Source organism: Hippichthys cyanospilos, chromosome 9, assembly GCF_059441005.1.
Source record: "Hippichthys cyanospilos isolate Australia breed blue-spotted pipefish chromosome 9, RoL_Hcya_1.0, whole genome shotgun sequence".
In the NCBI taxonomy this organism is placed as follows: Eukaryota; Metazoa; Chordata; class Actinopteri; order Syngnathiformes; family Syngnathidae; genus Hippichthys; species Hippichthys cyanospilos.
This window is the reverse complement of record NC_142377.1, coordinates 10,753,238-10,769,988: the sequence shown is the minus strand read 5'-3', so window position 1 is coordinate 10,769,988 and position 16,751 is coordinate 10,753,238. Positions and strand designations below refer to the sequence as shown.

The 16,751-nt window shown below is 39.6% G+C and overlaps 1 protein-coding gene across 1 annotated transcript in view; it reads right to left on the bottom strand.

Moving 5' to 3' along the window:
* The window catches only part of dnah1 (dynein, axonemal, heavy chain 1), a 38,863-nt gene extending 23,490 nt beyond the window's left edge, over positions 1–15,373 (bottom strand). The window contains exons 1-36 of the mRNA XM_088423174.1: positions 15,197–15,373; positions 15,040–15,115; positions 14,573–14,741; positions 14,091–14,226; positions 13,873–14,005; positions 13,650–13,790; positions 13,110–13,365; positions 12,880–13,037; positions 11,807–12,018; positions 11,442–11,740; positions 11,207–11,357; positions 10,224–10,417; positions 9,916–10,141; positions 9,316–9,435; positions 9,066–9,148; positions 8,096–8,237; positions 7,824–7,979; positions 6,918–7,116; positions 6,584–6,837; positions 6,283–6,495; positions 6,037–6,201; positions 5,783–5,904; positions 5,325–5,430; positions 5,067–5,246; positions 4,851–4,991; positions 3,707–3,870; positions 3,516–3,629; positions 3,220–3,408; positions 2,464–2,569; positions 2,049–2,162; positions 1,837–1,986; positions 1,572–1,658; positions 948–1,134; positions 781–872; positions 559–713; positions 307–484 (exon numbers count right to left, since the gene is read on the bottom strand). Of these exons, the coding sequence (XP_088279300.1) occupies positions 307–484; positions 559–713; positions 781–872; positions 948–1,134; positions 1,572–1,658; positions 1,837–1,986; positions 2,049–2,162; positions 2,464–2,569; positions 3,220–3,408; positions 3,516–3,629; positions 3,707–3,870; positions 4,851–4,991; positions 5,067–5,246; positions 5,325–5,430; positions 5,783–5,904; positions 6,037–6,201; positions 6,283–6,495; positions 6,584–6,837; positions 6,918–7,116; positions 7,824–7,979; positions 8,096–8,237; positions 9,066–9,148; positions 9,316–9,435; positions 9,916–10,141; positions 10,224–10,417; positions 11,207–11,357; positions 11,442–11,740; positions 11,807–12,018; positions 12,880–13,037; positions 13,110–13,365; positions 13,650–13,790; positions 13,873–14,005; positions 14,091–14,226; positions 14,573–14,741; positions 15,040–15,115; positions 15,197–15,373 (5,745 nt within the window). The remainder of the gene's footprint in view (positions 1–306; positions 485–558; positions 714–780; positions 873–947; positions 1,135–1,571; positions 1,659–1,836; positions 1,987–2,048; positions 2,163–2,463; positions 2,570–3,219; positions 3,409–3,515; positions 3,630–3,706; positions 3,871–4,850; positions 4,992–5,066; positions 5,247–5,324; positions 5,431–5,782; positions 5,905–6,036; positions 6,202–6,282; positions 6,496–6,583; positions 6,838–6,917; positions 7,117–7,823; positions 7,980–8,095; positions 8,238–9,065; positions 9,149–9,315; positions 9,436–9,915; positions 10,142–10,223; positions 10,418–11,206; positions 11,358–11,441; positions 11,741–11,806; positions 12,019–12,879; positions 13,038–13,109; positions 13,366–13,649; positions 13,791–13,872; positions 14,006–14,090; positions 14,227–14,572; positions 14,742–15,039; positions 15,116–15,196) is intronic.
* Between the last annotated feature and the right edge of the window lie 1,378 nt (positions 15,374–16,751).

Here is a 16,751-nt window from a genome sequence, read left to right as displayed (position 1 = left end):
GAGAAAAATAGTGAGAAACAAAGAAATAAAGAGGACAGAAATGACAACCAGTTAAAATGAGAAAGCAAGAAAGAAAGTGAGACAAATAAAGAAAGTGAGAAAAAATGAAAGAAAGGACAAACAAAAGAATTAAAAAAGTAAATAAAAACTGACAAAAGAAACAAACAAATAGAAAAAAAACAGAAAAAAGGGAACAAGAAACTAATCAAGGAAAGTAAAATCATAGAAAAAAATGCACGTGAAAAAAGGATAAATGTAAGCAATATCGGTGAAATCTGTCTAAACACAACATCTATTTGAGCGTACTTCAGTGAGCTTAATGATTTCTCCGGAGCTGAGGCAAAGTTTCTTGTTGTCATCCAGCACCGTGTTCATGTTCTCAATCCAGACGGCGTCGACCGGACCATCGAACATATACCATTTTTTATCATTATCCATAACTGACGTCCCCATGCGGATTAAAGAAGAGAGGATGCCGTCCGTCCTATAAGGGTCGGCGTCAATGGTCATTCCTCTGCCTTGTCATTTTCATCTTATATGGAGAACGGTGCGACTTACCATTCGTGTGTGAGTAAGTCATACTCCCCGTAAAGCTGGCCCATGGTGATGGACTTGGGGTTGAGTACGTATGTCTGAACTGCCTCATACAAATCCCCGCTGGCAGAGGGCTCGCCTTTCAGAGCTGTTAACGCCGCGCCGAGAACTTCGTAACACTAAAGCACGACACCGTGGTAAAACATAAATACGTGAACCCAAAACACGGCGCGCAAAAAGACTCGCCTTGGTTTTACCCGATCCGGAGGGTCCTACTAACATCAGGCCGTGTCTGACCACGGTGGTCTCGTAAAGTTGAATACACTTCCCGATGTATTCTGCGATCACAGACGCCAGTTGTCAACACGCTCCGGCTCAGAAAACGAGGCGGAAATAATCGTGATAAAACTAACCATCGACATCTTTCAGGTTCATCTTCATACATATGTTACGCATGGATTCCTCCAGCGTGCCATAATCGATTGGCTCCTGTTTTGTATATGGGAAAAGATCCGATACGATACCGTTGAAGAGCTTCAGGTCATCCCGTAAAAATTTCGGCACGTTCACATCTCTGATGGCCCTCAAGCAGATCAACTCCTGTGAGTTGGCACCATTATTAGCAAGGAGTTGGTTGTTTGACCCAGGCAAGTCATCCCAAAAATGTTTATTTAACAATAAGTTATATGCGCCCCCACTAGTCCAAATACGGCATTCTGAATAATATTGCAAAATCCACCCGTCAGGAGGCGGCCCTTATGCTGTTGACATCAAATCACATCACAGTTGCTCAGCGCTTAGATATTGACTAGGGCTGGGGGGAAAGTGGACCAAGTCGGGTAAGTAAAAAATAGGACTGAGCCGTTTTCTACACAGACTTTTCTTGCAGTTTCATGCAGTGTTAGAATAGCAGGTAATAGTAATCAATAAATGCCATGTTTGGGCTTGTCCGGGCGCATACAACATGATACGGAAAACAACAACAACCTTTTTGTTGACTTCCCCTTTGAACAAAGAATAAAATAAAAACACCATACCTCATTCATATTGGGATTTTCTCGCTTTAGATTACCGGCAGCTGAGATTACAGACTTGACAGATCTCATTCCAAAATCATAGTGATCCTGAACATAGAACAAAATAATTAATCTCTGCATACATAAATTGCAATTAAAATGACATTTGTGTCCCATGAAGTGGACACAGTGTCTCAGAAGTTTATTATGTAGCAAAAGAAGCAGAAACAAAATCTGCAGCAAGAATAATTGTTTAAAGTCTTGAGCTGTCTTTCCTACAGCCTACCTGAGAGCTAAGTTGTTCCGAGGACAGCGTGAAAGTACTGGTGATTTTCTGAGAGAGGACTTTGGCGTCACTAAAGCCAAATGAGTACAGTGAGATCTCAGCAATCATGGCAAAGTTAGGGACCATCATGGCCACCGGACGAAACAGGGCCTGTAAGAACAAATCATTACATTTGTTGGACGGAAATTTCACATTCAATCTGCGCTTTACACCTTGAGATTGTCGGGTAACTCTGTACGGCCAGCGTAACCGGGATTCATGGTGATGAATACAGCACAAGAGGGGACAAGCGGGATCTCAGAACCTTCAAAAACGAACCTTTCTGCCTAAAAACACAAAACATGCAATCTTATGACGATCACATCTACGACTGACAATTTAGGTGGGAAAACAATGTGAATACTACTGAAGCAATGAAGCTTCATGAAGCACTTGTGATTATTTTTACTCCACTAGATGGCGCGCTGAAAACAGTAATACATTGTTACTTTTTGAGGTATCAAAAAAATGTCGTAAGTGCTTCATGAAGTTTCATTTGTCTGTCATCAATAGTAAACACTTGTATGTGTCCAAAACAAGAATATTTTCGAACAAACTTAGCTTTACAGCTGTCCTGCAGCAACCTACCCTTTGCTGTTGAGCCTTTTGTATGGTGGTAATCTGTTGAGCAACCACGGACAACACCTCCACATCAATACGATTAAATTCATCAAAGCATGCCCAGGCACCCGAGCTGAGAAAACAAAAAAAAAAAACAAAGAAAACACACACACACTTTTCATATTCAAAACCAAGACGTCTTTACACATAGTATGTGTCAGAAAAGTTACAGGATTGGCATCACAAAAGATATTTTTAAAATCCAATCTACAACTCATATATCCCACAGAAAATAAACAATAATGAATGCAGAAGACCAAATAACACATTTCAATTTACTTATGAATGATCAAATTATAAAATTTTGATGATCAACTACTTTCCTCTCCAGAAACATGAAATTCTAGAAAAATCTCTCCACATACATTTTGGTCTGAGAGACAAATTGGCGATCTGAAACCTAAAATTTATGTTTGTTGCAGCTTTAACAGTTGTCAATGTCAACGTATTTAAGTAATTTGTTATCACCCTGAATTGGTGATCTATCGTTTCAGAATTAAGTTATATTTGTATGAGAACGAAGCTTCATGAAGCACTTGCTTCATGAAGCTTCATTCATCCATCACTATCGGGAGCAACAATTGTGTTACGCAGTGACATGCTGCTGGTAACAAATTCCAAATAAAAGTGTAACAAGGCATTTATGTCTGTTTTTTTAAACTAAGATTTATTAAGAAATGCATTAACAATTTTAGCTGAGATTTGCCAACATGAGTTACTTACCTGGCTAATCCTTTGAGGAACTTGCCCATTGCCATAAAATCCAGCTGGTCAGAGCAGTTGAAAACCACTGTCTGAACGGCAAGAGCCTTTCCGAGATCTTTGGTGGTTTCTGTTTTGCCTGTGCCTGCTGGACCTGCGGGAGCTCCTCCAAACTTGAGGTGAAGGGCACCTGTCAAAGTGAGGTAGCATCTAGCAGAGACAGAAAAGGGATATTAAAATTAGGCTTGTCTGGATCTTCCAAACATCTTGAGGAGCTTGCTCATGGGCTTTATGTATAAAAATGAGAGGAAGCATACTTGTCTGTGAGTGGGGTGATGACCAATCGTCCAGAGTTTCCAAGATACTCATATCCATACAAAAACTCTGCATTCACAGCTCGGATATAGAGGTCCTCTCTGGCCCAGTAATATCTACAAAACATGCATACATAAACATCATGGAGGTGGACGAACATGCCACGAGTCAGAGAAGCAAAATCGAAGTGAACCTGAGCTGACTAATCCATTCAAAGTCATTGACGCTCAACACTTCCATCTCCACCAGTTTGGCTGCTACATCTTTGGCGTGCACTTCAATGACAATGAGGGCGGATAGGACAGCTCGTTGCATTTTAGATACGCCTCCTCTCACCAGGTGTACCAGATTACCCAGCTGCACAAAAACAACATTGTAAACGCATTGTCTGACCTATTTACATCCCACATTTGTTTTACAGTGTTCTAAATGAGTGGTTCTCAAGAGTGATGGGAAAATGAAGCTTCATGAGGCACTTGTGATTTTTTTTAATCCTCTAGATGGTGCTCTTGGTTTACAAGTAAATGCTCATGCACTGGAAATGTACTAAATTTCCCCTGCCTCTTTGAACCAAGAGTGCCATTTAGAGCAGTCAAAAAATACCACAAGTGCTTCATGAAGCTTCATTTGTGTGTCACTAGTTCTCAACCTTTTCTAGCCAAGTACCCCCTAACCAGCGCAATGCATTTTTGTTTTTTAAAAAATAAATACTTTTTCGAAATAAGTGGGTCTCATGAGTGATGGGGAAATTAAGCTTCATGAGGCACCTGTCAATTTTTTACTCCTCTACATGGTGCTCTTGCTTTACATTTAAATGCTCATGCAGTGGAAATGTATTAAATTTCTCCTGCCTCTTTGAACCAACAGTGAGTCAAAAAATATCACAGGTGCTTCATGACGCTGTGTCACTGGTTCTAAACTTTTTCAAGTCAGTATCCCCTAACCAGCTCAAAGCTTTTTTCAGGTGAAAATAAAATAAAAAAATAAAAGACTTAAGACAGACTGCTGTGCCATCTGTGTTGGATTCCCTAATCTTTGGAACTACATTTGTAGTGGTATTTCTAAGTATATTTTATCCAGCAACTTCAGAAGATAGGTCATGGGACATCGTCAGTTTTATTTCTGGTTTGTCTACAGGAAAATTGCATCACAAATGACAGTTTGCATCTATATAAAACTTAACAGTATAAGGCACAAGTTTTGCAAGGAAGTTGCGGAAACCCAATTTGGAAACATTTTGGTATTTTGTTCCAATTGGTTTGCTCTCAATTCGAAAAGAAATATGCACTGTACGTACCCCTATTTGAGAACCATTGTTCTAAATATTCAACATGCACCTGTTTCTGCAGCTGAGGAAAAACACGGTCGGTCAAGTCCCCGCGCTCCAAACCATCTGACACTTCCGCAGTCCAGTAGACCTGACAACCGGCTATCACCACTTGCCCGGGCCAGGAAAGCACCCACTCTTCGCGGGGTTTCTAGAATGACAAGCAGGCACAATGAGCACACTGAAAATGAATGGATTTCAGTGCTTGGAAGTAAAACTCACAGACCTCAGGGTAAACTTGGAGCGAGCGATCAATGTTATCCCTGACTGTAGCCGTCATGGATTTTTCGACCTCCCTTAGCCAGTCCTCCACATTCCCAGTGGGCATAATAGTCAGGAACAGCTTTACCTCTTCTCCTTCTCCAGAGTACATATGTGTGATAAGCAGATCTGGCTGAAATTTAAGCTGTGGAGCAACAGTGATACGATCTCAAACATGTTCGCAGTCCTGAGATCAGATTGGAAAAACGGTCAGGAAACTAACCCGTGCAATATTCTCAAAGCATTTGCGCAAGTGCGGCTGGACAGCAGTGGCATCTTTGGTCTGAGACAGAATCTCCAGAAGCTCATCATCTGACAGAAAGTAGAACCTGCAAACAAACATTTATTGAATGTTATCTTGATCAGTGAAAAAATTATAAATTCAATAACACTAGAGAACAATTGGGAAAAAAAAACTGTTTTTGTATTGACTGAAAATTGCTGTGCAATGTTTTTCTATCTTGTCAAGTAGTTTTCTCCAAATCTCAACCTTCAGATGATTAAAATTTCCACTAATTTGCTCAAATATGATTATATTAAGAGCTAATCATGATTGGAATCATCTACAGCTACATGCCAACTTGCTTCGCTAGACACAATTGAGACAATTTGAGAGGTGAGAGGTGTGTACAGCTCCCAATAGTTAAGTACTAGAAATTGGCACATTTTGAGAGGGTTTACCTGGGGAAGGCATTCCGTTTTATCTCCAAGTATTCACTGAGACCCTTTTGCACCTGTTCTAAAAGGACATTGCACTTTTTCAATTTGTCTAGCAGGTGAGGACCAGGGCAAAATTCAATTATCTGGAGATGAAAAGGAACAGCAAATGACTTTTTGGTAAGTTGTATAATTAGTTCCAAACGAAGTTACAAAAAAAAAAAAGTATATACTGTACATACATACATGCCACCTTGATTTTATTCAGACTGACTGACCTTTGGGTTATCAAAAGCACCTTTCATGATTCTCTTCCATATTTCCTCCATTTGTTGGTATCTCATTCCCTCCACAGGCAGTTGTTCATTGATATCATCCGAGCTGAAAATGGGCTCCAAGTAGAGCCAAGAACCTTGACATAACAACCACTCCTCCAGCACATCCTGCAACCACCACAAGAGGGCAGTAGCACACCACGACTAGCAAACTCTTGATCCAAAACCTCAGCGAACTTGTACGCTTACTTGAGTTGTTCTGAGTTTGCTCTCCCATTTATTAATGTCGGCTTCAAATGCCTTCTTATAGGGAGAGAAGGACATGCTCTGTGTCATGACAATGTGATCATCGAGCAGCTGTAATGCTTCATCGGGACTCTTCAGGATGTAAGTGCCGGTTTCCTTGTACGGCATCAGGTCAAAGAGAATTGACGACCACTCGTCTTTCATCTTATTAAGGGCCTGGATGAGGAGACACATTGCCGATGTTTACTCTCAGACAGCTGTGTTTCAATATTTTCATCCCCTCTGGAATATTGCATAAAGTTACCTGTTCAATGGTGTACTCTTTCCCAGCTGTCTCAGCCACCTGTGCGATGGCATCCATGTGGTTCTGTAAGCCAAGCTCCAAGCAGCGGGCTAAGGTAAGTTTGGCTTTGGGCACAACTTTTATCTGTATGGTCTCCGAAAGTGCTTCCCAGTGGTGCATTCTCATTCCTGGGTTCCTCAAACCCTGAACCAGAGGAACATAAGGACGGAATTCCTCAATCCTGGCGCGGATTAAAGATGCCACCGTTTTGCATTCTAGAGCAGGTTGGAAAAAAAATCAAAGCAAGTCAGTATCAACCACAATTTTATAAAGCATGAATATCGAGGTCACTCACCGGGATTGTCCTTGAACAGTTTGATACATTTATTCATAGTATCCAGGGCTCCTGTAACATTGCGCTCAAGCAACTCAGGGTCAATGGAGGTCAGTGGATCATTGAGCCAGCTCTCATGCCGACTCATCCAATCAAAGGTGGTGGTCCACAGGTCATAGAATGGCTGGAACTGCTTCACCATTCTGTGTAGACGATCATACTGATACAAGAAAAACAGGTTATTATTTTGGTATAGTAGTGATGGATAAATGAAGCTTCATGATGCAGTGGGAACTTAAAACCCGTGTCTCAATTTTGACCCAATTTGGGAGTCTTAGGAGGCTACAAATGACTATAGATTGGGATTTGAGACTACAAATTACTATAGATGATCAAAAATGACACCATGTGGTCATTCCTAAATGCTTGCAAATGGAATTTATTTGATGGTAAAATTGAACCGTATGACCATTGACACACAGGTTTTAATACATTTCCAAATGCACGAGCCTTTTTCTTTAAACCAAGAGCCAGGAAATAATTATTGATGTTTTTTCTCTATATTTTTTAGAAGAGATTAAAATTAGATTAAATAGATCAGTTATAAAATATTTAATTTTCTATTTTAACAATCTTAATGGCACACATCATTACATTAGAGCACAGAAATGACAAGAAACCTATGTATTGACAAGTTGCCATTCACTAGTGATGGATAAATGAAGCTTCATGATGCTTTACTCACAATTCAAAAATGCAGTGGAAATTTAATACATTTCCCCTGCACAAGCCTTAATTTTTAAACCAATACCACTACCTAGAGGAGTAAAATAATCGCAAGTGCTTCATGAAGCTTCATTTTCTGGACACAAACGGATGCTGACAGCTTTTTATTTTGGTGGGCATCACGCATGTTCCTTTACTTACATTTGTGACAGGAGTACCAAACAAGCGTTCTCTGGTGTTGTAGGTCATCGCCAAACTTTGGCATTCTTTTAGTTCCTTGCTTGCACGCCGTACCTCGTTTGCCAGCTCAGTGGCATGGTCAACATCTGCGTATCCCGTGAACTTTCCAACCAACAACTGCAAAGACAGAGGTAACTTTAATCAAATTATCACAAACATAAAAAACAAAAATACTTTACACATCATGCCTGCTACTTCAGATTAAAAAAAAAACAAAAAAAAACTGTTCAGACCTCCACAGATTGAAGGCGCTGCTCAAAGATATCCTGGTCGACTATCTGGATCTTCTGGAAGCGTTCTTCTTCTTCGACAAGACTGGAGGTCACATTTTCAATCTGTCTAATGATCTTTTGGGGCCACTCAATAGCTTGCCATCTGGGAAAAGAAATAACTGCCATAATTACTGGAAATATAAGAAAGGCCATACATCACATAATTATCATGTATTAAATACTAATATAACCAGATAAATTACCGATGTGGGTGAAAAGGCAAGTTCAGGAGCAAGAGGAAGACGTGAAAATGCAAGAGCATGTGAGAGTTGCAGGTCCCATGGATGGTAATTCAACTATTAAAAAAACGCCCCAACAACAACTTGGACAAAGGTAAAGTGATATGCAGTCGTTGTAAGAAAATTGCAGACCACAGAAGCGGCTCAACTTTAGCTTACCACATAAATGCAAAGCACGCAGGTCCAAGTGCAGCCACAGCTAACGCTAGCAACAAAGACCCTAATCCATAGCAAAGCTCTTAGCCAAACTAAATTCAAGAACAAAATTAGATAAATTAGATCAGTCAATTACAGATTTTAAGTAATCTCTCAATGTTTTTTAATCTCTTGATTGCACTAGTTTTTTTTTTTTTTATTAAATACCAGAAAGTAGAGAAAAATGATGCATCCACCAGTTGTCATTGACTAGTGATGGCTAAATGAAGCTTCATGAAGCAATTATTTTTTTGACTCCTCTAGATGGCAATCCTAATTTAAACATGGTGAACATTTAATACATTTCCACTGCACTAGCATTTTATCTTTAAGGCAAGAGCATCATCTTGAGGAGTCAAAAAACATCAACAAGTGCCTCATGAAGCTTGATTTTCTCATCACAACCATTCCCATCATGGTGTGTCAGTTTTAATAATATGTTTGCGTGATGTTGAGACCAGTGAGCATTAGTTAAAAAAAAGAGAAAAAATACATACTTTTTATTGAAATCCTCATTTGATAAACTGTAGAAAAATTCTTCAAATAGATCATACTCTGACAAAACTTTTGCCACACGTTCCTGGGGAAAAAGAATATTATGATGAGGAAAAATGACCTAAATCTATAATCTATCCGGGTGAAAAATCTTTGACAATATTTTACTGACTTAACTCATTCACTGCAATTGATGGCTATATAAGTCAAAAATCCATTTGAACTGTGCTGCAGATAATGCTCAATTAGCACCTTGCAACTTTTGAGCTGGTCGGGGATTTGTTTCATCCAGTCACGCTTCTCGGTCAGATCCTCGATGGAGCGGGGGCTCTCGCTTAGCGCGTGGCCTATCTTGTTGAACTCGTCGCACTCCTGGACACCCACAAAACGACTTGACTTTCATTTGAAAAGCTCAATGTTGACGCATTAAATCCCAGAGACATCTTTGAACCTTTTATTTGTTTTCTTTTTATGACCCCATACATTCAATATGATGTACTGTACTTATTTATGCTTTGTTTTATTTTTTATTTTTTTTCTCCCAAGTGTTTGCCTAAAAGAGGGTCTCCTAACATCTGGTATGAGGGCTGGGCAATATGACCAAAAAATAAAATCTACATTTTCACCAGTCGTTCTGAACAATCACTATTTGAATTGATTTTAACCGAAGTAATAAACCCGACAAATAGTATCTTTTTAAAATCAGATTTAAAATAAAATTAACATTCATAGCATACGCATACAGAAGCTTTCTTAAATTTAAACAAATTATTTGACATTGCCCAGCCCTAGCAGGTACTAAATAAATCACCTTAGGTAAATAAGTACTAAAGTAATTCCGTTCTAACTTACGTCGTCCAGCTGCCTTCTTAGCTTCTCGGCATGATGTTCCAATGTTGCCACGGCTAAGGCATGTTTTTTGGTGACCAGGTTCTTTCGTATTCCTTCCACGTGTACGATAAATGCACCAATAATGATAGAGGGCGGCAGGGACTTCTGGAGCACTTCCTTTTCGTTCATATGCTGTTCCACTTCTAGTTTCACGACCTTGGATGTCTTCTCATCATCTGTAGTGGGTCTGCAAAACAAGAACATGTTTATAGCTTGATGAATTCCTTCGTGGAGCGTTGTCAACGTATTTGATCTGAAAAGACAATTACGTGAAGTGATCGTCTATGTTCAAGCTGTACAGATCAATGTATTTGGTGTATTCTGAAGCGTATGCCTTGAGGGGTATGACCGCTTTCTTGAGAGCCATGCAGATCTTCTCTCTCAACTGGGATACTTTTGGCTCACTAAGATGGACCGACTCCAGCAAAGGATCGTCACCAAATAACAACCTCTTCATTAAAAGCTGGAACAGAAGGGAGAGAATCAAGTAAGAAAAAAAAGATTTTATATGTATATACACACACACACACAACATGGTGCCCTTTCAGCTTACTGAAATCTAATTAATCTGATTTACATCTCTATCTGCTTTATCGCTACATCTTTACAGCACAAACTGCAATCAACGTAATAATAGTCACTGTGCAGCACCACCTGGGTTCAATTCACTACTTGTCATTCATAGCCATAACACAGCTGATTTTAATGGAGATTTATTTGTAGTCGCTTCACTTCATAGTCCTGGTTTCATTAACCAAAACTCATAATACTGTACACAATCTCGCCGACCAAAACATAAAGATATTGCTTGCTAATGAGAGCATTTTGGGATGCGTTTACATTGCAAGGCGATCCCTCTTGTGGATTTCGTGTCCAAAAATAAAAATTGAGATATTGATAGATTCCAATTCTACACTAATCCCCTTTCAAGTAATATATATAATCCATGGAGGTAGCTCATAAAATTACAGTTACAGCAGTTTGAATGTTGCCAAGTTAACATCCCTAGTTTGGAGAAAAATGTGCTTTGGCACGTTCATCTGTTAATGGTGCGCATCATCTACTAATCCCTTATTTTCATACACTTCAATTACAATTTGAACCTTTTGGCTGCTGGGAAATAAAAGTCGAGAAGTTGTTTTTGTAGAAATCCCATCTGAACATTGGTGAAAAATTCCGACTCATGAATAACTCAAAACTAATCTTCAGACATAAAACTGGTTTTGTAAAAAGGGATCATATTTCGCTTTACCTTGTCTAGCATTGGTATACTGTGTGTGACCAGGACGCCCTCATTAAATAGATTTAAAATGGTGGCCTCAAAATTCTCCAGAGGTGTACTGTAATATACACCTGTCTCATTCAAAATTAAATCCACTTGGAACAGAGGCTTGTTCTTTGGCCTGCATAAAAAAAATGAGACATGAAATTGCAACTCAAATTATTATCAAACGTTTCGAGATATATGAATGTGTGCACTGCCTTACTTGTAGGGGCTATTGATGTAGTCATCCCCCCACACCAGGTCATCGGGGCAGGTGAGCACACTGCAGCATGCATCTAAAATCAACTTGCTCAGACAATGTAGGGAGTCCTCCACAAGGTTGCGCAAAGTGTCCTGCAGGTTGTAGTGCACCACAGCTAACAGTTTGCTCAGCTTGGAAACTTTGTGCATACCCCAGTGAGTCTCGTTCATGTTGTACGCGCCTTTGCCGATCGTTTCGAGATTATGCCGCAGACTGTAGGTCACGGTGGGCACCCATGCCTCCCGGAGAAACAAACTTATCTGAAAGACAAGTTCGAACATCAGCGAGAGTAGCTTACGCGAATTGAACGGCGGCAATTAAATCACCTGAGTTTGCATTTGGGTTTGGTTGTTTTCAAACTCATCCAGTCGCATGGGTTTGGTTAAGGAGACGTTGAAGAGTTTCATGGTTGCTAGTTTGTTGCACTCAGATCTTATTTCTGATAAAGTGCAGATTACTTTGGGTTCTGTCAGCATGGACTTGCTGATGAAAGCAGCTTGGGTCTTCTTGTAGTCAAAGGCAGGAACAGTTACGCAGCCTGTATGAGGGAAAACAGGTTCTCAGTGAGTAGCAAGAATAAAATAAAACCATGAAGCACTTGAGACGTTTTTTTTTTTTTTACTCCTCTAAATGCTCGTGCAAAGGAAATATAATTACATTTCCATCACATTTTTAAATCAAGAGTATCATCTTGAGAAATCTGAGAAAATGAGGCTTCATGAAGCACTTGGTTTAATCTTCTTGTAAGTGCGCTTGATTTAAAAATTAAGGCCAGTGCAGTGGAAATGTATTAAATGTCAACTGCAGCTTTAACTCAAGAGTGCCATCTATTGGAGTCTAAACATACCACAAGTGCTTCATGACACGTCATTTATTCATCATTAGCATTAAAATAATCTCTTTTGTTTGAGTGCCATCTACAGTAGAGCAGGGGAGCCCAAACTATGGCCTGGGGGGAGAATTTACGGCCCTCCATCCATTTTTAAGCCATGGCAAACCCTAAAAATACAATTGACGACTAATCGGTTTGTTTAGTATGCTGTAGAGCTTTTTATGTATTAATTATTTATAATTTAACATTTCTCTTCAGAACACTCTAGGGACTGAAGATAATTTTTACAAACAAGACGGTTTCCTCCACTTTCAGCTTTGTTGAGGCCCTAAATTTGAATATAACGACTCCAAATTAATTGCTTAAAATTGGTGATCTTATGATAGATTGCTCTTGTTTTGCATTTTTTTCTTACTGGGGCCCTTGGAGGAAAAGGTTTAGACACCTCTGAGCTAGACAAATAAAAAATAAAAAAAAACACCAAAAGTGCTTCATGAAGCTTCATTTATCCATCACTATTAGCAACCCAAATCTGGATTTAAAAAAAAAAAAAAAAAAAACTCTTACCATTCAGTGGTACACGCTCGTGTTCCTTCTGTGGCACCACAATATGTGAAAACTCCTGGGGGTGGCTTATCACACTTTTATCCAAAATGAAGCGATTCATAGTACGGTCATATTCCAGCTTTACCTCCTGGGCCAGTCCGTCGGCACATGGTTTAACACTGCATGACAACAGTTTTTGTGTTTTGGCAGTTTTGGTCTTCCATAAGGAGACAACACTAAGTTTGACTCACATGTCCAGTTTGAGGCCGGAGCCTGAGAGAGCCCGACTTTTGATCCGGTGGAGACACTGAGGATCAATAGATGGCGTCTCATCCCAAATGGGCATGCAGTCCACAATCAAGTTGTAGAGAATGAGGGCCTCCGAGCTCGCTCGCAGGTGCATGGCAAACAAGATCCGTTGGACAAAGACACGCGGGTCCTCGGCACTGAACAACAGCCTGATTCTGGGAATCCAGTGGCGATTGCCCGTTTGAAGGCAGTTGACACCTGAGCAGTGGTGAGGGAATGCAAACGGGTCTTTGAGACAAAATCCAAGCCTGGTGTACTGTATTAGTGATAGGCAAATGAGGCTTCATGAAACACCTGTGATTTTGCTGACTCCACTAGATGGAGCTCTAAGCTTCAAGAGAAATGCTAGTGCAGTAGAAGTGTATTCATTTTCCGCTGCCTCTTTGAACCAACAGGGCCATTTAGAGGAGTCAAAAATGACCCAAATGCTTCGTGGAGCTTCATTTGGCCATCGCTGCTGTAGATGTCCCCCGAAAATTTACCTTGGCTAATCCGCTCTCCTTGTTTGAGCTTGGGGTTTGGGAAAACCTTTTCAACCAAGTACTGACATTTCTCCATGCTGTAGTCAAGAACTCCCACTAAATGCCAGCTATACTCCACTGATGGGGGAGGTTGGCCATTTTCTGATGAGATGAAATTAGTTTTAAAATTACTCTGGATTATCCATCTACACGCAACGTTAGATTTTTTTTGAAGGGATTTTACCAAATGATACTGTATCGTCTGTAGGCAGTAATGCTTTTGCCGGAATTGGTTTACTGAAAGGCGATCCTTCGCATTGACCCAGTACAAGCCAGTCTTCCTCAGTACGGCAATCAAACTCCACGTTGTCAAATATCTATGTGGACAATGTGGGGAAAAAAAGTGAAAATTAAAAAAATAAATAAAATAAAATGTTGCTGGCTACTGAACCCCCGGCTCACCTCAAGTGGAAGATACGGTGACGTAGTTAGATCATCATCATAATTATCCCAACAACGTGGAATGAGAAGATTAGAGTCAATTCGTTTTTCCGCTAGGAGCTTTTCAAAATTAATCTTCAAATATTCTCTTCGACACCTTTGGGGAAGAAGGAGTTTTTTTTTCACAACAGCTTTAACATACAGAATTTATTTTAGGGCATTTTCATGTAAGTAGCTAAAATTGTTATCATAACCAGAGCGGGAAGAGTATTGTGCAAATGATGGTCACACAAGAGGTAATGATTGAAAAATGAAGCTTCATGAAGCACTTGTAGTAAATTTTAATTTTTTGATTCATCTAGATGACACTCTTGATTTAAAAATGCGCAAACATTTATCGGTAAACAATGGCACCATCTACAGAAAAAAAATCTTAAAAAAATAAAAAATAAAAATCACAAAAGTGCTTCATGAAGCTTCGTTTTTTCATCACTATTCCATACCTCTCTTTGGTTAAATCGCGAGGGCTTCTGCCAGGAACGGTTTTGTAGGGCTTTTGGACCTTGGGCGTGTCTCCACCACGATTGAAGTAAGTCGTGAGTAATTGCTTTGAGAAGGTGCCATAATATTCCTTGTCATCAAACTTGTATTTCGCAAATGGAGACTTGGAGTCTGTGTTTAAAAATACAAAAATAAATCACAAATGACATTTGGAATTTTAACTTTGATTGATTTGGATTTAGATTTGATGCCATTTTTTGCACACATTTTTGGTAGAAAACCAGGTTACTCGTCTGCAATCATATTTTTCCTGAAAGTACACAATTATTTGCAGTTAAAAAAAAATACAAATTGGATGGTGAACTTGAGATCAAATTTGAGTGGAAGTGGCACCCGAAATAAAACGAGTTTGATACGCCTAGGTCTTTTTTCGTTTCTTTCGTTTTAATTAGCCTTAAGGGTTTCTCACCTGAATCATCATCGTCGTCATCATCATCATCATCACTCACGTCAGCCACCTGGGTGTCTGATTCATCTGCAGTACTCTAATAACAGGCACACCAAAATTATATTCAAATATTCAACAAAAATATTGCCAAGTAATTGCATTCTGTGCATTGTTTTACCTTAAACATTAAAGTGGTGAAGACATCCGAGTAGAGACCTTTCTGTTTATTTTTCGGCCCTTTTCTGACAGGAGGTAGTATTTGTCTCTCACACTGAGATGGTGGCTTCTCTTTTGGAGGTGTTGGGGTCAATTGGGGGCCAAGTGTCCCAAAACCAGGCAAACGTTTACTCTCCATTTCAAGCTTAACTAAAACACCTTGTGTATGAACAAAAAGCACGAAAGAACAGCAAGTTGAACAAAAATTACTGACACACAGGAGTTATTTATATCATCTCAAAACGACCATTATTGCAGGCTAATTTTTTGGAGCAATACAGGCTAAGTACCTTCACAATAACGACTTCATAGCTCGTAGATGGTTAAAAATGTTGCGTTGCCAACACCATGATTAAATTACACGTACCTTATTTTGCTATTTAGGTTTGACGTTCACTGTTTGTGTCGACGTAAGGAGCACAATACTAGAAAACACTTCACACGCCCATTTCTCTTGTTTAGTCTTCATTGGCCTTTTAGCAAACGTTAGTCTTGTTTGGCCACCCAAACAGATGTCTCATGTTTTTTTGTTTTTGTTTTTTCTTGCTCACTGCTGATCAGTCAGCGATTACGTCATGTTTTGTAAACGCTCTCCGTCATAGTTAACCTTCCCAAACACGTCATTCAAGCCACAATATGTAAATTAAGATGAACATGCGAGAAAGAAGTGCTAGCTAACTAGAGCGCAGACGGAATATTTGAGCACATTTAAAATGTAAAGCATACCTGAGGTGACAATTAAAGAATCGGAAAACGCAGAAAAGCAAGCAGGCCGTCGCTATTTGGGCATCAGATGACGTAAACGGTACGTCGTCATTTACATCGTTGAAAAAGCACGAGCGAAGAGACGGCTCTCATTTTACCACCTTGCAATGAAACATCTTTTGACTACACTCACTCAACTTCAGAAATCTCAGTTTCCTAGTGCGAGGTAAACTTGCAGGCGACAACGGTTGTCGTGGAGACGGAGTCACGTGACACGAAGCAGTTAGAAGAGGACATACAAAACACAACACCTCGTTTTCGCTCCACGCTTTAATTATGACGACCAAATTATACAAACGATTAAGATATATGAAAAGATAGGCTCTCATTTGGTAATCAAATGAAAAGACAATTTGATGTTGCATACATTACTCACACACTGCCTTCAGAAGGAATGCTTTTCGTAAACAAACCATGATTCATTTCATTTTCATTTATTTCAGTCGACGTTTTTAATTTAAGCAATTTCCATTCAAACAAAATATGTCACCGGAGGTAAACTGCATCTAAAGGAGCATAAACGCCAGCCAGTATGATTCTATCTAATTTTAACAGATATATTACTGGAAAAAAATGGAAGGTCATTATGGAAGGTCAAACATTCTTTAGTGAACATTATGGTTTAAATAATGACTGATTTAGTTTTCTGTCGCTCCGATCAATGACAGCACATATGTGCTATTTTGACGGTGAAATGCGCTGTAAAAAAGGTCACCAGATGTCCATCTTTTGAGTTAAGTGGATGTCACGGT